Source organism: Bactrocera oleae, chromosome 4 (genome assembly GCF_042242935.1).
Source record: "Bactrocera oleae isolate idBacOlea1 chromosome 4, idBacOlea1, whole genome shotgun sequence".
Lineage (NCBI taxonomy): Eukaryota > Metazoa > Arthropoda > Insecta > Diptera > Tephritidae > Bactrocera > Bactrocera oleae.
Window position 1 is genome coordinate 42,990,787 of NC_091538.1, and position 20,657 is coordinate 43,011,443.

At 33.6% G+C, this 20,657-nt stretch overlaps 1 protein-coding gene across 2 annotated transcripts in view; it reads right to left on the reverse strand.

Annotated features, from left to right (window-relative positions):
- Window positions 1-20,657, reverse strand: part of tor (tyrosine protein kinase receptor torso) — a 106,168-nt gene that overhangs the window by 35,230 nt on the left and 50,281 nt on the right. For both annotated transcript variants that reach the window (XM_014232042.3, XM_070108200.1), the window contains exons 3-9: window positions 18,360-18,809; window positions 17,273-17,510; window positions 17,029-17,102; window positions 12,137-12,308; window positions 2,884-3,050; window positions 2,199-2,334; window positions 329-462 (exon numbers count right to left, since the gene is read on the reverse strand). In XM_014232042.3, the coding sequence (XP_014087517.2) occupies window positions 329-462; window positions 2,199-2,334; window positions 2,884-3,050; window positions 12,137-12,308; window positions 17,029-17,102; window positions 17,273-17,510; window positions 18,360-18,809 (1,371 nt within the window). The remainder of the gene's footprint in view (window positions 1-328; window positions 463-2,198; window positions 2,335-2,883; window positions 3,051-12,136; window positions 12,309-17,028; window positions 17,103-17,272; window positions 17,511-18,359; window positions 18,810-20,657) is intronic.

Genomic DNA, 20,657 nt, shown 5'->3' on the forward strand with positions numbered 1-20,657 from the left:
GCGCATTAATTCGCGTCTTTATTATAAATATTAGCTCTTGACCATAACATTAAATTATATGTGTTTTATTTCTTCTTCAAAATTACATGTCTAAAAGTAAACTTTCTTTATAACTCTAAAGGTTTCTTTCGTTGTTTGTTGTTTTAGGTGTTACAAACACGCGTTATGGTTAAAAAACTCTTTTACTCTTTGCAACATGTTGCGAATAATTCTGCTGAGAATTAATAATTTTCCATAAAAATTTGGTAGTTCCAAGATTTAATTCAGAGCATACTGTTAAGCCGTCTATTCTATATTTAGTTATTTATTCTTAAAGTCTTTGACTTACCTGAAAATATTCGCATCGCTTCTGATGTCTTCTATATTTTGCACACCGATGGTGAAGGAAGATCCACATGACGATAATGGTGAGGAGGCCGATTGGTCCGCCGATCACTAGAAAGGCAACACTTGTGCTCTTATCTGGCTTCCGCGAAATTAAAGACGGTAAACAACGAACAGTATGTAAGAAGGGAAAAAGAACAAGTGTAAAACAAATTAAAAACACAAATGTTAATAGAAATTAATTGCTGTACATAAAGTAAGTAAATAAATGGTGGCGGTAAAGTGTTTTTGTTTTTACGTTGTAGTAGCAGAGACATAAAGAATACCAAAATAACAAATAATAGTGGCATAAAGAAAAAATTAGCAGTTACCCGTGGGAACCGGGAATCCATTTATTCAACTTTGTGAACCGAATGACAAAAGGGCAGACTCCGCTAATCTATGTATGAATACAAATTTTTCAGAATTTTACTCCATTTATTATTTTATTCTTAAAATTTTTTTGTTTTTATCGTAAACGTTTCGGAGAAAGCTTTTGCAGTGTGATAAAGCTGAAAACCTTAACCAGACTTTATTGACGAATTTTAAGATACATGGCTTTTTGCAGAAAAGGGTTTAAGTTACAATTAAAAGTAATAGTACAATATTCTCTTTAGAGCTACTGGTGAAATCATAATATAATTTACGCAGATATAGAATTATACAAATCAGAAAATTGAGGCGAAGCAATTTCGCTAGATCTTTTCAACAGCCTTACGCGAACAATAAGGAATAAATGAAGAAAATTTGAGATATTAAGAAAACAGGGTCTACCCCCTTTGAAGTGGAAATAAAGAGTGACCTGCATGTAGATTTGAAAATTTGTGTAATGCAAGTGGGTTGTTACAACTCCCACCAACCATATTTGAAATTTTGCGAATCTTTATTTATTCGGCTTTATAATATAGGGTATGCGTTATTTTTTAAGTTGATTGTATATTTGCAAAGGCAAAGAAGTTTCAATTTTTGCTCTAAAAATAAGGATCCAACGTAACCAAGCTCTTTATTTTCAATTTAAGCCATGCTTAAATCATATTGCTATTACCCTTGTATATAACATGGGAGTTTTTGGTATATGCATTAAGTAAGTAAATCTATAACTTTACGAAATTGATATTCTGATACAAAATTTAGCGCTCTACAAAAAAGGGCGTGTTGAGTTTTTCCATTAAAACAATCCTTTAAAAGTTATACGCAGTTAAAGTTATATATACAAGTATGTATATCAAATGACCTGAGCATTCATACAAGTGATTTACCATAAAACATAGTACATTATGCGTTGCTCATACCACATGAGGTATTATACGATATACTTTTTCTTTTTTTATAGAGTATAAAAAACAGCACAAGAGAAAAAAATCAGAAAAATATCAAAATTGGTTTTATTCGTAGCTAAAACTAAAGTTTTAATAACCAGATCTTGGACTATTATATTTTTTTGCTTTATAAAATATGAAAAATTATATCAGGCGTATTTAATATTGACAAATCTTGCTCTTAACAGTTACAATTTTAAAGTAATCTAAGCCACGTTCAAAAACAGTACTATTTGGGTAATTAAGAAAATTTCAAAGGAAAAATTCACTCATTTCATTTTATTTTCACGGTCTTCACAAATAAAGTCTTAAAATTTTTTATTCATTGTCATATACTAATTATTTAAGCTAAATTGCGTTTGAATACTAAACACGATTAGTTAATTTTCCTCTTAACTAATTAACCCATTTGAGAATGGCATTAAGCAAATACGATTGGATTATTGAAGAAGCCCTTTTTAACTAGTCTGTGTTTGGAAGTTTTCCGAATTATATGTATGTATATGTATGTATTACCTGGCAAAACTAGGGTTTGACTGTTGATCTCCTGCAGAACGGTGGTAGTGTTGCCACCCGGGGTGCAGGCCATCAAATGCACATCATATAGTGTACCGTTTAGTTCGATTTCTTCTATTAAAAATGTTATGCTATCCTGCAAAGAATAAGAATGGGTTTATATGGTAAATTTACATTTTTGGTTTTCATTATAAATACAAAGTAAATTCAGTATGGATAAAAAGGCGCATACTTTGCATTATGAGAAAAAAGAATGTCGCCTGAAAGAGTGTTGGGGAGTTAGGAAATTCTTTTTCATTACTTTAATATGAAGAAAACCTCAGCCGAAACTCATTGTATTTTGGTGGAAATTTATGATGATGGTTAAAAGCGATTTGGAATAACAGCGGCTAGGAAGCTTTCCCTGACCTTGCCCCTTCTGACTACCAGTTGTTCCGGTCGAATGGTTAAAGTCTGCGAAGAGTGCAGTGTGAAATGAAATCATATCATATAACACATTTAGTAGAAAAAAAATAAAAATACAATAAAATATCTCTATTTTAAAGTACTCCAATAAATATTTTATATCTATTTTGCGGTCGGTGCTTTGCTATTGATTTTAAATTTACAATTTTTCATTCAAAAAAATTTAAAAAAGGTTTCAAACTAATTGTCAAAAGTGCACATATACATTTTGTGTACTTACCTTACTAACATTAAATTTATAATCACGTCCAACACCTATACGATCCACCACAGTTATGATGTAGTAGCTTATCGCATGCTTAGCCTTTTTCCAACTAATATATAGTGAATAAATATTTCCTCTGACATATTTGCGCTTAACTTTTAATCCTTTGGGGGCAAATGGTGCTAATAAAAAATAAATATAAAATATTAAATTGTTTATTTATATAATGTTAATCTTTAATAAAAGTAAGGATAATCTTTATTTTAAGAAGTAGAACGGGTTTAGTTAGGACACCTTTTTACATACTCTTAAAAATTTTAATAAAATAATGCCGTTCTCATAAATAAATTAAGCCATATTTATAATAATCTCTCACTAATTACCTAAAATAATAATATTAAATTTAACCAGACGATGAGCAAATTATTACTCTAGAGTTGGTTAGATAAATGGATTTCAGTAGACATAGACTAATGCCATTTATTATCTACTTTTGCTTTACATTATGTTATATATAAGACATTGGTTTATAATTACGTAAAGGTTACGAAATTTGTTGACCGATTTCATATCAGTTTCGGTAGCAGACCTCTCTATATAAAGGGTAGTTAAGTCACCCGCTAGTTCATGGGTGCGGCCAGGCCTACCTTTGAACAACAATATATTCATATATTATTTTTGATTACTTAACATTACTCAAAATATCTTTAGTTTTTACAGAATAACAGCATCTTTTTTGTATAACGACATATTATGGACATGACAAGTGTCCAATATTTATCATTTGGTATAACTACCAACTTGAATGCTGATCACATTATCCCATTCTTTCCTATAAATATCCATATGTCCAGGAACACAGGAACTTAAAAGGTAATAAAGGTGGAGCCGACGAAATAACCGTATAAAAGTTTGTCGAATTTTAGGCAGACATCGAAACTAAGATGCTTGGAACCTGGATTCGAATTGCAGCAATTTCAAAAGTTTCTAAAAGTTTTTTGTTTATATTTCTTGGCGTGCAGGTAGGCGTATCAACATTATTCAAGGAAGGTTTTCAAACTAACAACAGTTAATAAAGAACACTGCCTAAGAACATAGATTAATAAATGCAATCTGGATTGGATTCGCTTACAAGAGAAAGTGTCGCAGCTGCTAAGAAGACAGCAAGAAAACATTTTCTCTCTGGCATTTTGTCTCTCCAATCCGCACAGATATACTATAACTGAAAAACAAATAACAAGGAATAGAAAAAATTTTGTGCATTGATTTCATAAGCGTATAGTAAATTAAATATTTTAAAGAAGGGCGTGTCAACGTTAACTATAATATTAATATCTAAGTACTTGTAAATGTAGTTAAATGAACTAAATTTTTTCAGAGAATTGACCATTAATAGAATATCGATAAGTATATAAGCAAAACTCAATACACAAGTTGTCACACTGACATTCTTTTTAATATTGCTACACATACAAAAGTACTACTCAGGTGCTTGCAACATGCCTTGACTGACACCCAACTCCGTACGTGACTTTTTGGACTTCTCATTTAGACAACAGCAGCAGTAACCAGCATAGACACATACATACATACAGTCTACCCTTTTACGAAATCGTATGTAAAATAATTTAAAATTTCTTTTTTTCATTATAAGATGAAACTCTGCTGGCTCAAACTTAGCTACGCCTTATTTACTTTCTATTGTACTCCAGAAAAAAGAAGATTCCATAAAGTAGTTACCAAAGCAACTAAAGAGACCTGCTTTTTCCACAGTGTCAGGTTGTTGGAAAAGGTATTTACAATATGAAGAATCTCTAGCTGTAATCTTAGCATATTTCCATATCCAATATCTGCAGTTTGCATTTACTTTAATGACGCACAGCTTAAGGTAAAACAAGTTCCATGAACAGAAGAATTTAAATGCATTGAATTTGCTGGATTCCAATGCATTTAAAGCGTCTGCAAATAAGTTTATAACCAACGTTACCACTGCTAGACGTGATCTCACCAATTATCAACCGAAAAGGGATTATTAATGCTTCAAAGAATTGTTTAGTATTATGCATTGTCGTATCTCCCTTCACTTCTTGTAATAATAGTACTGCAATGCTGTACAATGCAACTAAATTTAATACACATTTCAACCGATATTGTTCAGTGTTCTCATCTACCGCTTGGTGGTTAGAATTCGCAGTGATTACCTCTATTATCAATACAAGTGCTCGCATATTTACTCAGGAACATACTGTAGTGGTGTTGGCTTAAGAGGGGTATAGCGGTATGCAAAGGGGGCTTTCCAACCATATGGAGCGGTATAGCTTCACAATTACTATCAATGTATTCAGATTAGTTAATGTCACTATTGCCTAAGTATTAGATTTAGGTTCTGCGAAAGATTTCTTGTGTTGAAATTGATGCGATACAATTCTATTTTCTTTCAGTCATAAAATAAACACATGTTTACATCAATATTAGCACGCCTTTCACCCTGAACTGGGTATATTAAGTTTGTCGCCATGTTTGTATATATTTACAATAAATTATCAACGTAACGAGCTGAATCGATTTAGCCATGTCCATTTGTAGATACGCGAACTAGTCTCCCAGTTTTTGAGTATCTCCAGTTCATATATTTACCTCCACAAACTTTTATATATCTATAAAATTGTGTGAAAACTGATGGTGGTTTTCGTTCGTCTTGTTGACTTCAAATCTCTGTCTGTACATCGATCGCGATGTGATTTGAGATGTCTTAATTCAATTAGGCGGGAACAATTTCGCTTGGCATAATGTGCTTCAGTACAAATAATGAGCGATATCGGTCTATACCTTCGCTTGGTATACATATGAAGAATGTACTCTTTTCAGTTTGTCAGGATTATTTATATACATATATTAAGATTGCGACGAAATTTGTAACACCCAGAAGGAAATGTCGAAAACCCTATAAACTGGGTCTAATCACCACTTACTTAACTTAAAAATGGGCCATTTCTCTGTATTTATATGGGAAAAATTGCTGGAGACACACTAATTATGTTTAAATGTGTATTTTAGAGATAAGAAACAAAAACACACCAACAAAAATTAATTTGAAGTACATACATACAAAGTTAAGTGACTTTCACTAAAATGGAAAAAGGTATGAAGAATAATCATGCGGTTATTTTAAGTTTTCAATTAAAAAGAAATGTTTATAAAAACCGCAAAACAAATTTTTGGAAGAAGGGAGGGTTCTTCAGCCCAGTAACTTTAAGTCCACTCCGAAAAAAGATCAGCAGTACACACACCCCATTAAGAGGCATTCAAAGTTCTTGATGTTCACTTCTTGATGTTCAGTAACTGCAACAAATATTTCGGATTAGATCCTTGCTAAGAGTACCAGTAATTAGAGACCAATTGATGCAATTTATTCCCAGCCCCAAATATAAAATGAATCATTATATTTAACGCCTGACCAGACAATGGATACTATTGCAGATACTGATGTATCCTGTACACCAAACAAAAAATACAAAGAGAACAAAATAACTCTTCAATAAGAGATTAAGGAAAATCAAAAATGCTAAAAAATGCTTATGAGAATTTTAGATTGAAATGTCTTTCCTTATCGACGTCGATAAAACAGTTTCCTTATGGTAAAGCAGGGTATCGATGGCATTAATGATCGCAAGAAAATTTTCGATTGAAAATTTTTTACGTGTCGAATTCGATTTTGATGAATTTGAACTCCGTCTGTCCTTCTGTATATACGCGAACAAATCTCACAGTTTTTGAGATATCGATGTGAAATTTTGTTAAGCCCTTTTCTCCCCAAGAAACTGCTCACTTTTCGGAACCCCCGATATCGGATCACTATAGCATATAGCTCTCATACAAACTGAACTATCAAAATCAAGGTCATGTATAAAACCCTTCTTAATTGGAAGAAATTTATTATGGATAAAGCAACGATACAATCTCCGAAAAAATTGTTAATATTAGATCACTATAGGATATAGTTGCCATACAAGCTGAATGATCAAAAGCAAGGTCTTGTATGAAAATTTTTTTATTTGCGAACGGTATTATACTTTGGTGCAACCGAAGTTACCGTTTTTTCTTCTTTTAGATATATTTAGAGCTTTGAGTTTCAGGAAGCCTGCGGTTTCCGGTGCAGGACAACTTTCGTTGTTGATTTACGTGAGTACCTGCCGGCGACGGCCTTACCTCACGGTGTTCCAAAACACAACGTATCAATACAATGCGTTGATAAGCGCCCCAAATAATACGAGCTATTTGCAAGTATTTATTTGGATACCAGTGGCAGTGTGTCTGGGCACACACTACCATCTTGGTATGATTCGAGGCCGACCTAAAACCTCATCCGTTTTCGGGTACGGAACCCAGTTGCTTTTTGCAACTTTTTTTTAGAACTGAAAAAACAGTTAGGCTGAATTTTCAGTTCTATCTGCATTTAGGTTTCAAAAACAGCCACCACGAATCTCCCCAAAGGGGCCGAATTCCAAGAGCTTTCTGCTCCCCGTGGTACCAGAGTTGAGTCTCCAGTCAGACTACGTAGCCTAAACTATTGCCAGTTGAGCTACCCATTACTCAATGACTGGTGACATTTGTCGCTTGAACTTCAAATGTCTTTTTATTTGCCTTTTCATTTAAAGTCTATAATATCAGTTCAAGCTGAGTATTATAGCACTATTTCTGACATACTATGCTGATATTACTGAGCAATGTACATAATAACAGTCATAGTGCATATTGACTTTTAGTCGCCTCTTACGAAAGGCATGCCTTACCGCGGGTAAATTCTTACTCCTACCCGCAGGGGGAGGCAGTGCAGGACCGTTGAATTGCTGAGATTTGCCATATGAGATTTTTTCGCAACTGCTGCAGGGTTCTATAAGTGTATGAGTTCAATCTGCAACACAGGCCGGATCGGAGTTGACTATTGACCCTTAATTATATCTAGCTGTTAAGTTCTTCTTTGTGAAAATATTGACCACTACCCCTTCTGTAAATTTTGATTAAGCCACGTACTCCTATTTGCTCTTAGCGATATGCAGTTCAATTGCAAACATATTTTTAAGACAACGTGCTTGACAGGTCGCATGTGGAAGATGTCCCTCGTTTATAAGTATGTGTGAGTATAATGCAATAACAATGCACACCGTCGATAATCTATCACTATTCATTGAATTAAATTGATGGAGTGGACAGTAGAAAAGACATAATGACGACATATCGCTTCCTGTCAGCATGAAAGCTTTGATGTGTGTAATTGATGTATTACTGATTCACTGCCTGATGGACTGTACATTTATTGGCCGTAATTGATTAATTCCAGTAATAATTGTCATCTTCGTGTTAATAACCGAGCATGTTTCAATGAAAGCCAAAATATTTAAACAAATAAAATTTAATTAAGTTTAAAGCAAACGACAATAATGAGATTTTTAAAGATGCTCAAAGAGATACTTTAAGATAGTTGAAACCTAATTAATGGACAGTTGAGTTGAGAGCAAAAAAGTATTTTATTTTGGTAGGAGTTCCAATACATAGAGATCATGTCATATAGACGTATAGAGATCACAATATATAGATAACATGTTATATAGCACAAGTATCTGTTGAAAAATATGTGCTTTACCTAACCCACAGAGCACAGAGTGTAAAATAATTTTTATACCCTGAACAAGGTATATAAAGTTTGCCACGAAGTTTGTAACACCCACAAGGGAACGTCGGAAACCCTTTAAAATATATACAGAAATAATCAGTATAATGAGCTGAGTTGATTTAGCCATGTCCGTCTGTATGTCTGTCCGTCTGTCCATATGATTGTATATATACAAACTAATCCCTCAGTTTTTTAGCTATCGATCTGAAATTTTGCAAATGTCCTTTTCTCACTAAGAAGCAGCTCATTTGTCGGAACGGCCGATATCGGACCACTATAGCAAATGGCTGTGATACAAAGTGACGAGGTCATAGGCAAGAGGGAGGTGCACAATAATGTCTGAAAAAGCAAAAGTGGTTTATTACAAGGACCAAGCCTCATCAAATTTTGTCCTTTCTATTACACTTGGGGTTTCATGTTAATTTAATTAGCTACTAATAACGTTAGGTAAAATAACAAGGAAATACGTTAACTTCGGTTCCTTACAAGACCTTGATTCCGATCGTTCAGTTTGTATGGCAGCTGTATGCTATAGTGGTTCTTAGTGAGCAAAGGACATTTGCAAAATTTCAGATCGATAGCTTAAAAACTAAGGGATTAGTTTGCATATATACAGACGGACAGACAGACGGACATGGCTTAATCAACTCAGCTTATCATGCTGATCATCATGATGATGTATATATTTTATAGGATCTCAGACGTTTCCTTCTGGGTGTTACAAACTTCGTGGTTTTGCCAAAATGGTCGATGGTTTCTATGTGAGTGGCATTATGAAATTATTTTCAAAATGCCAAATTATCGAACAAAACGGTGCATACTTCTCCTAAGTCCGCTGATTGTATTGTAACTGTGCCAAATAAAACCTTCAATTTAATGTAAGAGTAGTGGATTCCTTTTTACATGACCATAAACTTTATTCCGTTTCAAATCTATTATTATTATTATTATTGTTATACGCTATTAACCTTTCATCTTGCTTTACATTTTATCCTAAGTATTATATTATTTTATTATAAAAGTATCGGGTTTCGAAAGTTACTTACGTTAGTTGTGATTACATTATTACGTTAACTTTATACATATCATCACATAGTTTGCTTGCAAAGGACACAAATTATATTACAACTACATTACTTCGTTTATGACAAAAAAATTTAAAGTTCCGTTGCACGTCTAAAAATAGAGAATTGTAACCGCGCAATCTGACTTGAATGTCAAAACGGGTGAAATTCGAAGTTGTAAAATGTAAGGGAGATTCCGATAACCAACAAACCTGCAAGAACAGTTACGGAACTAAATAATTCGTACCAAAGTTGTTTAAGAGTGTAAAATAAATAATTTAAACAAAACGTGGCAACATTATTATTAACAAGAATTTGGATTAAAAAGTGGTATACTCGTATTATGTAGAATATAGACATAAATAAATATAGTTATTGGTTCATAATCGGTAAGAGATATGGTTATATATATATGCACATATATACAAGTGAACAAAATATCTTTCAGTGTGTCTTTTTTAAAAAAGTCGTTAATTTTTCGGTATTCATTTGATTCTGTGAAACAAAACACACACAGATATTTCTTTCACCTAAAATTTCAGTTAAAATTGTACAAATAATGTTTTTAGTCTTATTGAAGCCCTCAGCTAACATTCTCGAAGTAAATTTTGCATCGATACCAATAATTTCACGAACTTTTCAACCAATTCATCATGAGCTTCTGGACGAGCTAGCCTTTGGTCATCATTTAAATCCTCACGATCATTTTTAAATCGTATAAGCCACGTATAATCTGGTGAACGGCTCGTACAATCATTAGCATAACCTTTTTTCATATAAATGGAACAATTGCACACTTTTTCTTTTTTTGAAATGGCTGCAACTTTAATATCTGTTATCCGATCAACATGAAGTCAGGTGCTGAATTTGGTTGCATATTGTATGATTTAAATTTAAAGTACGGTTTGTTTTGGAAGGCTCCGTGTATGTATGAATAGGCGTGAGAAAGTCAGTAGAAAGAAGGTAGAAATCTATAATTTAATTGAGTACTAATTAAGTCGTTCTCTTAATCGACCATTAGTCGAGAAATAGTCTGATTATTTCACTTTCCAATATACAAATAAAACGCCAATTAATATAACGGGATAGAACTTTGCACTAATAATGTCTTTAAAGTATGTCACCTTATGACTAAAAATTGTCCAAATCAAACGAAAACTGTTCAATATCTCATTTGAAGATGTTTTTAATATAATTTAGCTGACGCGAACTAAAATAAAGCAATAAAATTGAGTGTAAGTTAGTGATCTAAATCAAGAAGATACCAAATTGGATTGTATTTATTCACGATTTCTTCGAATAATGGATGTAATTTTTTTTCGCAAAATTTTTTATATAACATGAAGTATTGTCCGCTATTGAAGGCATTTGATTCTTGCAAGTTGCCTTCCTTATTGGTTTAAGTTAAATATATTCAAAGATCGCAAATAAAAATTTAAATTGCCCAATTGTTTTTACTTAAGTGTAAGAAAATTGAGCATTTGCCGCCGTAATGCTCTAACGTTTCGGCACATTCCACATAATCGCCAAACTTCGCTGATCCCACCTTAATTAGTCTCTGAAGGAAAGATTTAAGATAAAAGTGTCTTATGATAGCTATGGTAATAATTAGTTCATTTTATGTGTTCTTTGTGGCTATCATATCAATTTGTTGGTACGCCCTCTATCGGTGATCTATTAAATGATATGGACTTTCTTTAGATCATCCATTGATTTATGCAATTTCAGAATGTCCTTTCCTTTCCTTTTAATTACTTTTTTTCCTATATGACTGGGATCATGATGATGTACCCTGAGTCCCTCACTAAATGTTTGTTGATTTAATGAACTATTTCTTTCTCAATATTTGAATCAAAACGTTTCTGTGAAACAAGAAGTACATTTACACAATATTATTTGCGTTATTACTGAGAAAATAATTTAATTTAAAAATCACATGGGATTTTTCACTACAGAGTACCGTGTAACGATTAGTAACCTTCAATTTATTGCAGAGTACAATCAATCATGAATACTTTCAAACTTATACAGATATTAGAATGTAACATATAGGGTGCACCATCAGGTTTCTTGATAAACATTGTTAACTTTGAAAAAAAAAAAAAATTATTTAAATATTTATTATTTAATTTATATATTTTTCATACTTTTTCGTGCATCTCAGGCTTTGGAGCCATGCCTTCGACACGAATGTTTGTCTAAGATTCGATAATGGTCTGAGACTAACTGGTGTATACTGTACTTAGCAAATAATCCCACAAGAAGTCAAGAGAGTAAAATCGAAAACTATTCGTTTCGAGTCAATATCATCTATTTCTGACATAAGCCGTCTGGTTCAACCTAATAACCGGCAATAACTTTTCTAGATTTTTTTAGAAGAATGTTAGTCCTTCAGTCAATTTTCGTCTGACGAATGCAATCAATGATAAATTTCACAGCTATTCGATGTTTATAAACGGACATATGAAATGCTGCACCCTGTATTAACAAGTAAATAAACTATTTTAAGAATTTTGTTGTTTAAACTTACGGCAAATGTTGAAATTGTAGTTGTACCATTTCGCACACGACGGTGTCTGGATCATTAACCACTTCATTTCACTTTCCTTGGCGACATTGTGGGTATTTTGGGCGATAATACCAACCTTGTACGTGGCCGAAAAGGTTAAATTCTCTAAGGTATGCATGTACAATTGTCGTGGCTGCTCCGTTGATCACGATTACGGCAAAAATATAGAAGTTAAAATAGAAAAGTAGAAACAAATGAAAAAATGTTGTATTAAAGCATTTGTATGTACTTGTTGCATACTTTGTATAAAAAAATTAAGAAAACAAAAAAACAATTTTTATTGACTCATTCACAGAAAGCTTCTACAATTAGCTATAAGTGTCCCACGCAATAGTTGAAGTAAGCGACTTTCAATTAATAAATGTGTAGCGGAAAAAATCTGCAATAATTTCTCTGCTTTTAAGCGTGAGAAATAATTACTAAGCCATAAAAAATACCGAGAAAACAAATGTAAAGCGTAACTACGTGCTTTTTAAGATCATGGCATGCATGGGCGAGATGGCATAAGGCACATTGCAAAGCACTTTACGCTAATGACAATGACATCGTTTTGCATCTCTTAGTGATTTAATGCCGTTATATGGATAAACTGGAAGTAGATGTCTGGGAAAACTTTTTAATAAGACATATTCTTAAAGTTCGCACACACAAAAATCACAATTTTTAACTTTTTAAATTATTTTAATTAAAAATCACTTCTGTATGAGCGCCTTTATGGATTCAAAATTCTTTTGAATAGGGTTGCCAAATGGTTAATTTTCTTTTAAAACGAATTTATAAAATTAAAGAAATAATACAAAACAGGGTTAAGCGAAACGGAGTTAAGCAAGATTGTTGTCGTAGATATATTTGGGATGTAGTGCCATAATAGGGCCGTTCATAAATTATGTAAGGCGTTTAGGGGAGGGGGGGTATTGAGTGTATCCTATAACTTCTTACCATGGGCAGAGAGGGTAATGAACTTAGTATTACGTAAGATTTTCAATTTTAATATTCATCACTTTCGCGGTAAGAGTCAGCGTTATAGAATAGCGCCATCTGTACTTCATTTCTTTAACTTGATATAGAGAGATACAAATCTTATATTTTCAGTACTTCTAGACTTTCTATTATTCCATTGTTATTTTCGTTGACTTCCGTGGTGATTTCCCTTATATTTGGACTTTTGAAAATATATGTAATTTAATTGTATACTGAATATTATATCAATTATGTCTGCATATTTACATCCACTGTTATTTAAAGCATGGGTAAAAGGTTTTCCAAATACAACACCTAAGGTTTGTCAAACAGAGTCAAACTCTTGGACAACCAACTAAGAAATATTTAAAAATGACAACAGTGCTTTTGGAAAATTTATATCTCAGAAAATAAAAGATTTGAATCAACTTGCTGCTGATAAAAGAAATCAACATGCTCGATTTTTTCCTAAACAGGTTAGCTAGTACTGTATTTCTGCATACTTATTTCATTATAATATTACTGTTTTAAAATATTTCCAAGTCATTATTATCACTCAAATTTTACTCATTAAACTTATTAGTTATGCAAATTTAGGTTTGTATGATAAACTGTAATCTAACTGACTTCTTACAGCAAAACGTGTCTAGTGGACCTTTTGCTTTGATAGATAAAAACGCTACAGATTCATCTGTGGCATTATGCACTAGAGAAGTATATAAAGCACACGAACTGATTCCAAAAGAGGCAATTCCTGATAAATCACAATCAACAAAGCAAAAAACGGAACGCTGAATATCAAAAAAATCTTAGAAAAAAAGACATTAATTAATCAAAGACCTTATCAAGGATTCAGTTGTAAAACAACAATAAAATGTTCACGAGACACACCGCGTCGCCCGCGTTTGGAGGAATCTGTACCTGAGTTATTGAAGGTTTTAGCAGAAATTGCAAGGTTTGGAGGTGGTGCAGATGAGAGACGTCGGTCTGAAATGGTAAGAAGCTGTCGAACTCTAGACGACTTGGTTAAAGAACTACAAGCGTCAGGTTTTAATTTATCACGAATTGCTACTTATCTTCGTCTTTTACCTAGATACTCTACTACAATTGAACGAAAAAAACACATAGTAATAGCTCCGGTGAAATTAGCTAGAGCAACGAATGATGAACACAAAAGTCATCCAGATGGTGAATTTTGCACTGCTTCGATTCGGGCTATCGAGTCTCTCGCCTCAATGCTTGGACCTGCTCAGGTTTTCTTCTTATCACAGGACGACAAAGCGCGTATTCCAATCAGTAAAACTGCTGTACAAAAACAAGCACCCTTTCTGCACCCATGGAATATCGAGTGCAGCTACCAGATCACGATTGGGGCAAGGCAGAAAAACATAAATTAATATCTTCAGTATATGCTGGTATTGAAATTATTGCTGATGGAATCGGCAGGGCTGAAGCAGTGACATACAGTGGACCTACGTACATTGCAATCAGATCTGGGAAACATTCATCATCATCAGCACGCTGTCATTACATTGATTTAGAGCATCTCATGGAACTAAAATAATTCCAATCACTGGCCAAAATGGAAGATAATGGTGTAAAACCAGTTATGATCATGACTGTGTTGACGGAGGACCTGATGAAAATCCACGCTTTCTTCAAGTCTGCTCTCAGGCCGTGTCTCGCTTTCGTAAATTTGAGCTTGATGCTCTATTTATTGTCACGAATGCTCCAGGGCGAAGTTGTTTTAATCGAGTAGAGCGTATAATGGCTCCATGGAGTCATCAATTATCGTTACTTGTCTTACCGTATGATTCTTTTGGTAATCATCTTGATGATCAACGACGTACAGTTGATGATGAACTTGAAGTCAAAAACTTCGAAATAGCTGGTGATATTTTAGCGCAAATATGGAGTAAATTGATTATTGATAATAGTCGTTGCTGAATACATAGATCCGGGACGTGATAATGTTGATATAAGCTCAGCATAATGGACTGCTGATTGCTACTGTAGACATGTGCGAGAGTCTCAATATTTACTGCAAATTTGCAAATACCCCAGACCGTTCAGACTTGATTTTAACACCATACGATTTTTATTGTCCTGCAGTTCAAACACAGTTGATCGCACGTGCATGTCCGACGTGTGGATTGTACTTCGCATCAAATAAAAATATGAGAACTCATCGTCAATCAGCTCACAAGTATCAGTGTGCTCGCACTGAGAATGTTCAACCGATTAAATTATTACGTCGTCAAGCTGGACGTAGCTTGTGTCTCACATCCTACAACAATAATACTCATGATGTAGAATGGTATGACAATGAAGATCTTGATGTCAAAAAGGAGGAAGAGTATATAGAAGAACAAAAAGAATCAGTCATTCCGGTAATTGAATCAATATCAGACTGGTTAGGTAGCCCGTGGGTAAATAACAGTTAAATTTTTAAATTGTTTTCTATTTTATTCAACATCTTAGATTTTACTGAACTAATTCTGGTTGAAACTGTGATAGATTGATAAAATTAATGTTATTGCAGTAAGCTAAGGATATTTATAGTAAACAGCTTGTAATAAAAGATGTTTTCATAATAAACTGAGTTACATTTTATGAGTATGACCTTTTCTTACGAAAAATTCTTATTGAGGGGCAGGGGGGAGTAGTTGTCATCTTATGATTTCTTACAGTAGGGGGAGAGGGTTGAATCATCTTTCAAAATGATTTACGTAATTTATGAACGGCCCCTGTGTTGGAAATTCTAAACAGAAAAACTTATAAGATAATTAAAACCTATAATAAAGGTGGGTGTTCATAGTTAACAAATTATGAAAAAACCATTTTGTTTTTTTGTTTAATTAAATTTATATATTAGATGATAATAAGTATAAAATAGGTTTAAAAATCTTTTTCTCGGAATAACTTATGAGACAAGTTGCCAACTGTTCGAAATTTTTAACTGCAAAAATGTATCGTAAAAACATTGCAATGATCAGTTTGAAATATAATGAAATCTACAAACCGATGTTCATACAAGTGTCTCTCTGTCTGTATACGCACGAACTTGTCTCTCCATCATTCTGAATTTTCGCAAACGCCCTTTCCTCCCCAAAAAGCTGCTCATTTATTGCAACCGCCGATATCGGTCCACTATAGTATATAGCTACCATACAAACTGACCGATCCACAATATATCTTCACAATTTTACATAGATTATTGTCGTATGATTCAGATTGCACAACCATACCATTTAGCTGCAATACAAACTGTCCGATCAAAATCAAGATAAAGATCTTTTTATACCCTTTATGCTATAAGAAATCCACTTGTAAAGTGTATTATAGCTGCGGTGTAGCCGAAGTTTGTTTTCGAATGCGTTTGACAAAAATACCTTTGTCCGTTCCAATATAAAAGAAAACAAGGGAACCCTTTGCTTTCTATTACTGTGTATGACATTATTGATCTGTTCATGTTGTTGTAAACGACAGGGCATTGTTATTGCTCAATACATTTCGTTTTGCATTTAACCTCTATTCTTTGTCTTCGAAAATTGAACACATGCCAATCAGGTACGTCATCTAAGCGACCATGACACGCAATCGCTTCGATTTGAAAGCTTTTTAATAGAAGGGTAGACTAGTAGATTTTTATTCGAAGTTATTTTCTAGACGTGAGATGGACCTCCTTTATATTTATGAGGATGTCATTGTATGAATATACATACACTCATATGAGTAAATTAGATCGTTTTTTAATGTGATCTGTATGAGAAATTATTCGTACGTTGATTTAATGTTTGCTTTTACTATAACATGTTTTCATTTGAACTTTACGCGTTAATTCCAAATACACTTGTAAAATATACACAAATTTTTTTCAAAATAATACTTACATTACGTATTTCCATAGTTCTCATATCAGATCCTGATTCATCGTAATAGAGTATAACGTAGTAACATGTTCTGTCTGGGGACAAATATTACAGAAATATGAGAAATATAAATTTTAATTTAATATACGAAAACTATTTGCATATTATTTCAATTTTAAATAGCTTAACTTAATTTGGTATATTTATGCAAACATATATGGCAAACATATATGATATGAGCAATTGCCTCTAATTGTTTTTTTACCTTCTGGTGGTTGCCAAGTGATTTCCGCCAAAAGATGTATTTCATTTGAATAGTCGGGAAGAAAGCGCTCCAATTTCATATCTCCAACAAAGCCCGGCATATAGTCATGCTGTAAAGTGGAATATTCCTGGGCTCTAGCCACAATAGCATATTGATGCTTAGCATTCACCGCCAAAGCGGAAATTGTATAGGTGGTGGAATTTTGGAGATGATCTATTGTGAAGAAGTTCTCATTGAACTATTCGAGAAATGAAAGTTGTTAATAAAATAATTTCAAATTAAGGGAATGTTATCTTTGTCGTAGTAGCAGAAAGCATTCCCCAAACAATATGAAAGAATTCGGTCGTGGTGGTAACAGTTTAAGGTGGGTTAAAACCAGGTAGCATTCTGGTTGCGTGGACTAGCTCTTCGTGTTAGTCCTCTGAGTCATACCATTTGCTTTGCATTTATGCATTGATTATTAGGTGTAATCACACTCAATACTAAAAATAAGGTTTGAGAACTGACTCAAGGCTTTCAAGGCTCTATACATTTCTACTTTGAAGCATAAATTTAACTGCATACAACTTTAAAAGGAAGGACTTTGCGAAAAAAATTAATAAAACCTTTTTTTCCTTTTACAGGTACATTTGGTTTCCAGATAAAAATGTATTGCAAAAGTTTAAATAGAAAATAAAGAGCTTGTTTATGTTGAATAATTTTTAGGGCAAAAGTGAGCAGAAAGTGACATTTTTAAAGATTATCAGCGTACACATACACCGAAAAATACTGAGCCGTCAGTGAGTCAAAACGAAACCGACGCATAACCCGGCGCTAAAATTAATTAAATTCTTAACTCAAGTGGGCAACAAATATACTAGAAAGATCAACAGAATTATACTCTTTAAATCAATACACTTAATTCCAAATTACTTCACCACGCATCTTTTTAACTGTATGTACTGACCCTACCTGCAGTTATAAGTTTTATCTTCCGTTTACTGCACACACCCACATTAATTCAGTTGCCAATAAATCCTAATAAAATGTTGGCATCAACTGACCAAATCTTCTTATCCACTTTTGGCATCATCTCGCCCACACTTACCATATAAATAGTCGCGTTTGTGCCACTTTGTACTTTAATCATATAAATCGATTCTGCCGGCTCACTCAGTTGTCCGGTGTCAATGTTGGGATTTGCCATTGTTGTCTGCATTTGCGGCGCCGTGGCATTCGGCATGCTCACCGGCGCTGTAAATATGGTGTGATCTTCTTCTTCGCTATTCAATATAATGCTCCTATATTTTTTTTTCGTTGCAGCCCTCTGAGTTACACCAACTGCGCCACTTGCAATTTCTTCACCTTCACCTTCTGCAGCATTACCTGTATCATCATTTCCAACACTGCGGACGTGTACAATACGAAATGTCAAGCTAGTGTCGTCACGGCAGACTAATATCATCCGATAGCGAGTATGTGTAAACTGATACTTATCCGATTGCGCGGAAGCTGTTTCATTTTTCCTCGAACAGTGTTCGGTGCACGATTGATCCGCCTAAAAATTAAGAAAAATAGTAAAAAGTGAAATGAACATTCGGTGATAATATTATATTATATTTTACTAAAGCAAAGTTTTCTTTTAAAAAGATTAAGTAGTTTGAAATTTTTTTTAATCGAAAATTGTAGTGTTTTGTTTACCCTTCGGGTAATTTTCTATAGTGGCAATTGTGATGCATGGTCCTTCCAACACCACATTTTTTTTTCAAGAAGACCACCATAATATTTGTATGCCCGCCATCTGCTGGTCCAGAGTTCAATATCATTTCCAGACCAATCTATGCATTATATAATAATATTATAGTGTGAAGTTTCGTGAAAATACCTTGAAAAATAAAAGACTTTCCCATACAAGGACTGGAGTTTGGTCGGTCAGTTCTATGGTACCTATATATGCGGTTCCGACAATTAAGCAGCTTTTTAATGAGAAAAGGACGTATGCAAAATTTCAGATCGATATGTCCAAAACTGAGAAACTAGTTCGCGAACTGAGGAACTATACAGACAGACGGGCATAGCTAAATCGTCTTGGTTTGTCGTGCTTAATATATATATACTTAATAGGATCCGACGGTTTCTTCTGGCTATTACTAACATCGTTGCAAACTTAATATATCCTGCTCAGGGTATAATAATTTAGACATATTACATATAAAACGCAGAAAAAAAATCATGGATATTGCGAGATTCTCTACAACCTGCTAACTCTCAACTAAACTTTTCAGAACTAATCAGTCCAAAAAAAACTTTCTGTTTCTGAACATTACAATTATTCGATTCTAAGGTTTTACAAACATTTTTATTTATGGTAGAATGAAATTTTTTTTTTAAATATACCAGAACGGAATATCCTGTATGAAATCCATCTTCACTTAAAAAAGTTCATTCGGAATAAACATTGTAAGGGTGAAAGAATATCGGCTTTTGGGGTCGTCTTTAGATAGATACATTTTAAGTTTCACACAAATAATTTGACCTTCTTTGAGATAATCTCGATAAAGTATCGATTTAGTTGAATTGAATCTCCGTAGTTTTGGGTCGATACATCAAACTGGGGCGTTTTCGTTTTAAAATATGTGTGAGATAATTTCTCTCGCAGAAACAACTTTACATTCCTTGGGAATAACTGGTCGAATAAATATATTGACCATATTAGACGTGCACCAGTATTTCAACTACCTATATGACAAACTTTTGAACATCTGTACAAAATGGCGCACAAAAAAATATATTAATAACTCTCAATACAAGTGAGTTTTATGTTATCGTTTTTTTAGTAGTTTTTCTCAACCTCTCAATTCTTTAAAACTCTTGTCACTGTCGGACTCCTGAACAACTTGAGCCCCGAAGCAATTACAGCGAGGTTTCACCTCTCGGCACGTATTAATCTATCTTATGAAAAGGTCTCGCAAACGAAAGCTTACTACTGCATGGCGGAGTTGCTCTCGTTGCATGTAACTGAGAAAATCAACAGCAGTTCTGTTTTACTCCTAAAACATAGTCAGGCGATATCTGCTTACACATGATTACAAGTAAATATTTTTATAAAAATAAAAAGGGCCTATTATCGGTTTGTCCTTATAACGTAAAGTTCGTGAGCGTGGTCTCGATTTTGAAATACCAACTCTAGTAGGTTGCAAAGGAGTAATATGCAAATCGGAACAAACTCAAAACACGTGACTTTTGCGACGATTCACTATGTAACTATATAATTTGTGTTGTACCTGTCCAAATATCCATGCCAAGGTGATATGACAATCTGCCTGTTGCTCTCACAAAACTTGTGTAACATTATTCATTTATTGGAATGTTTTCTTTCAGAAGTAATACTTCACTTTTCACACGA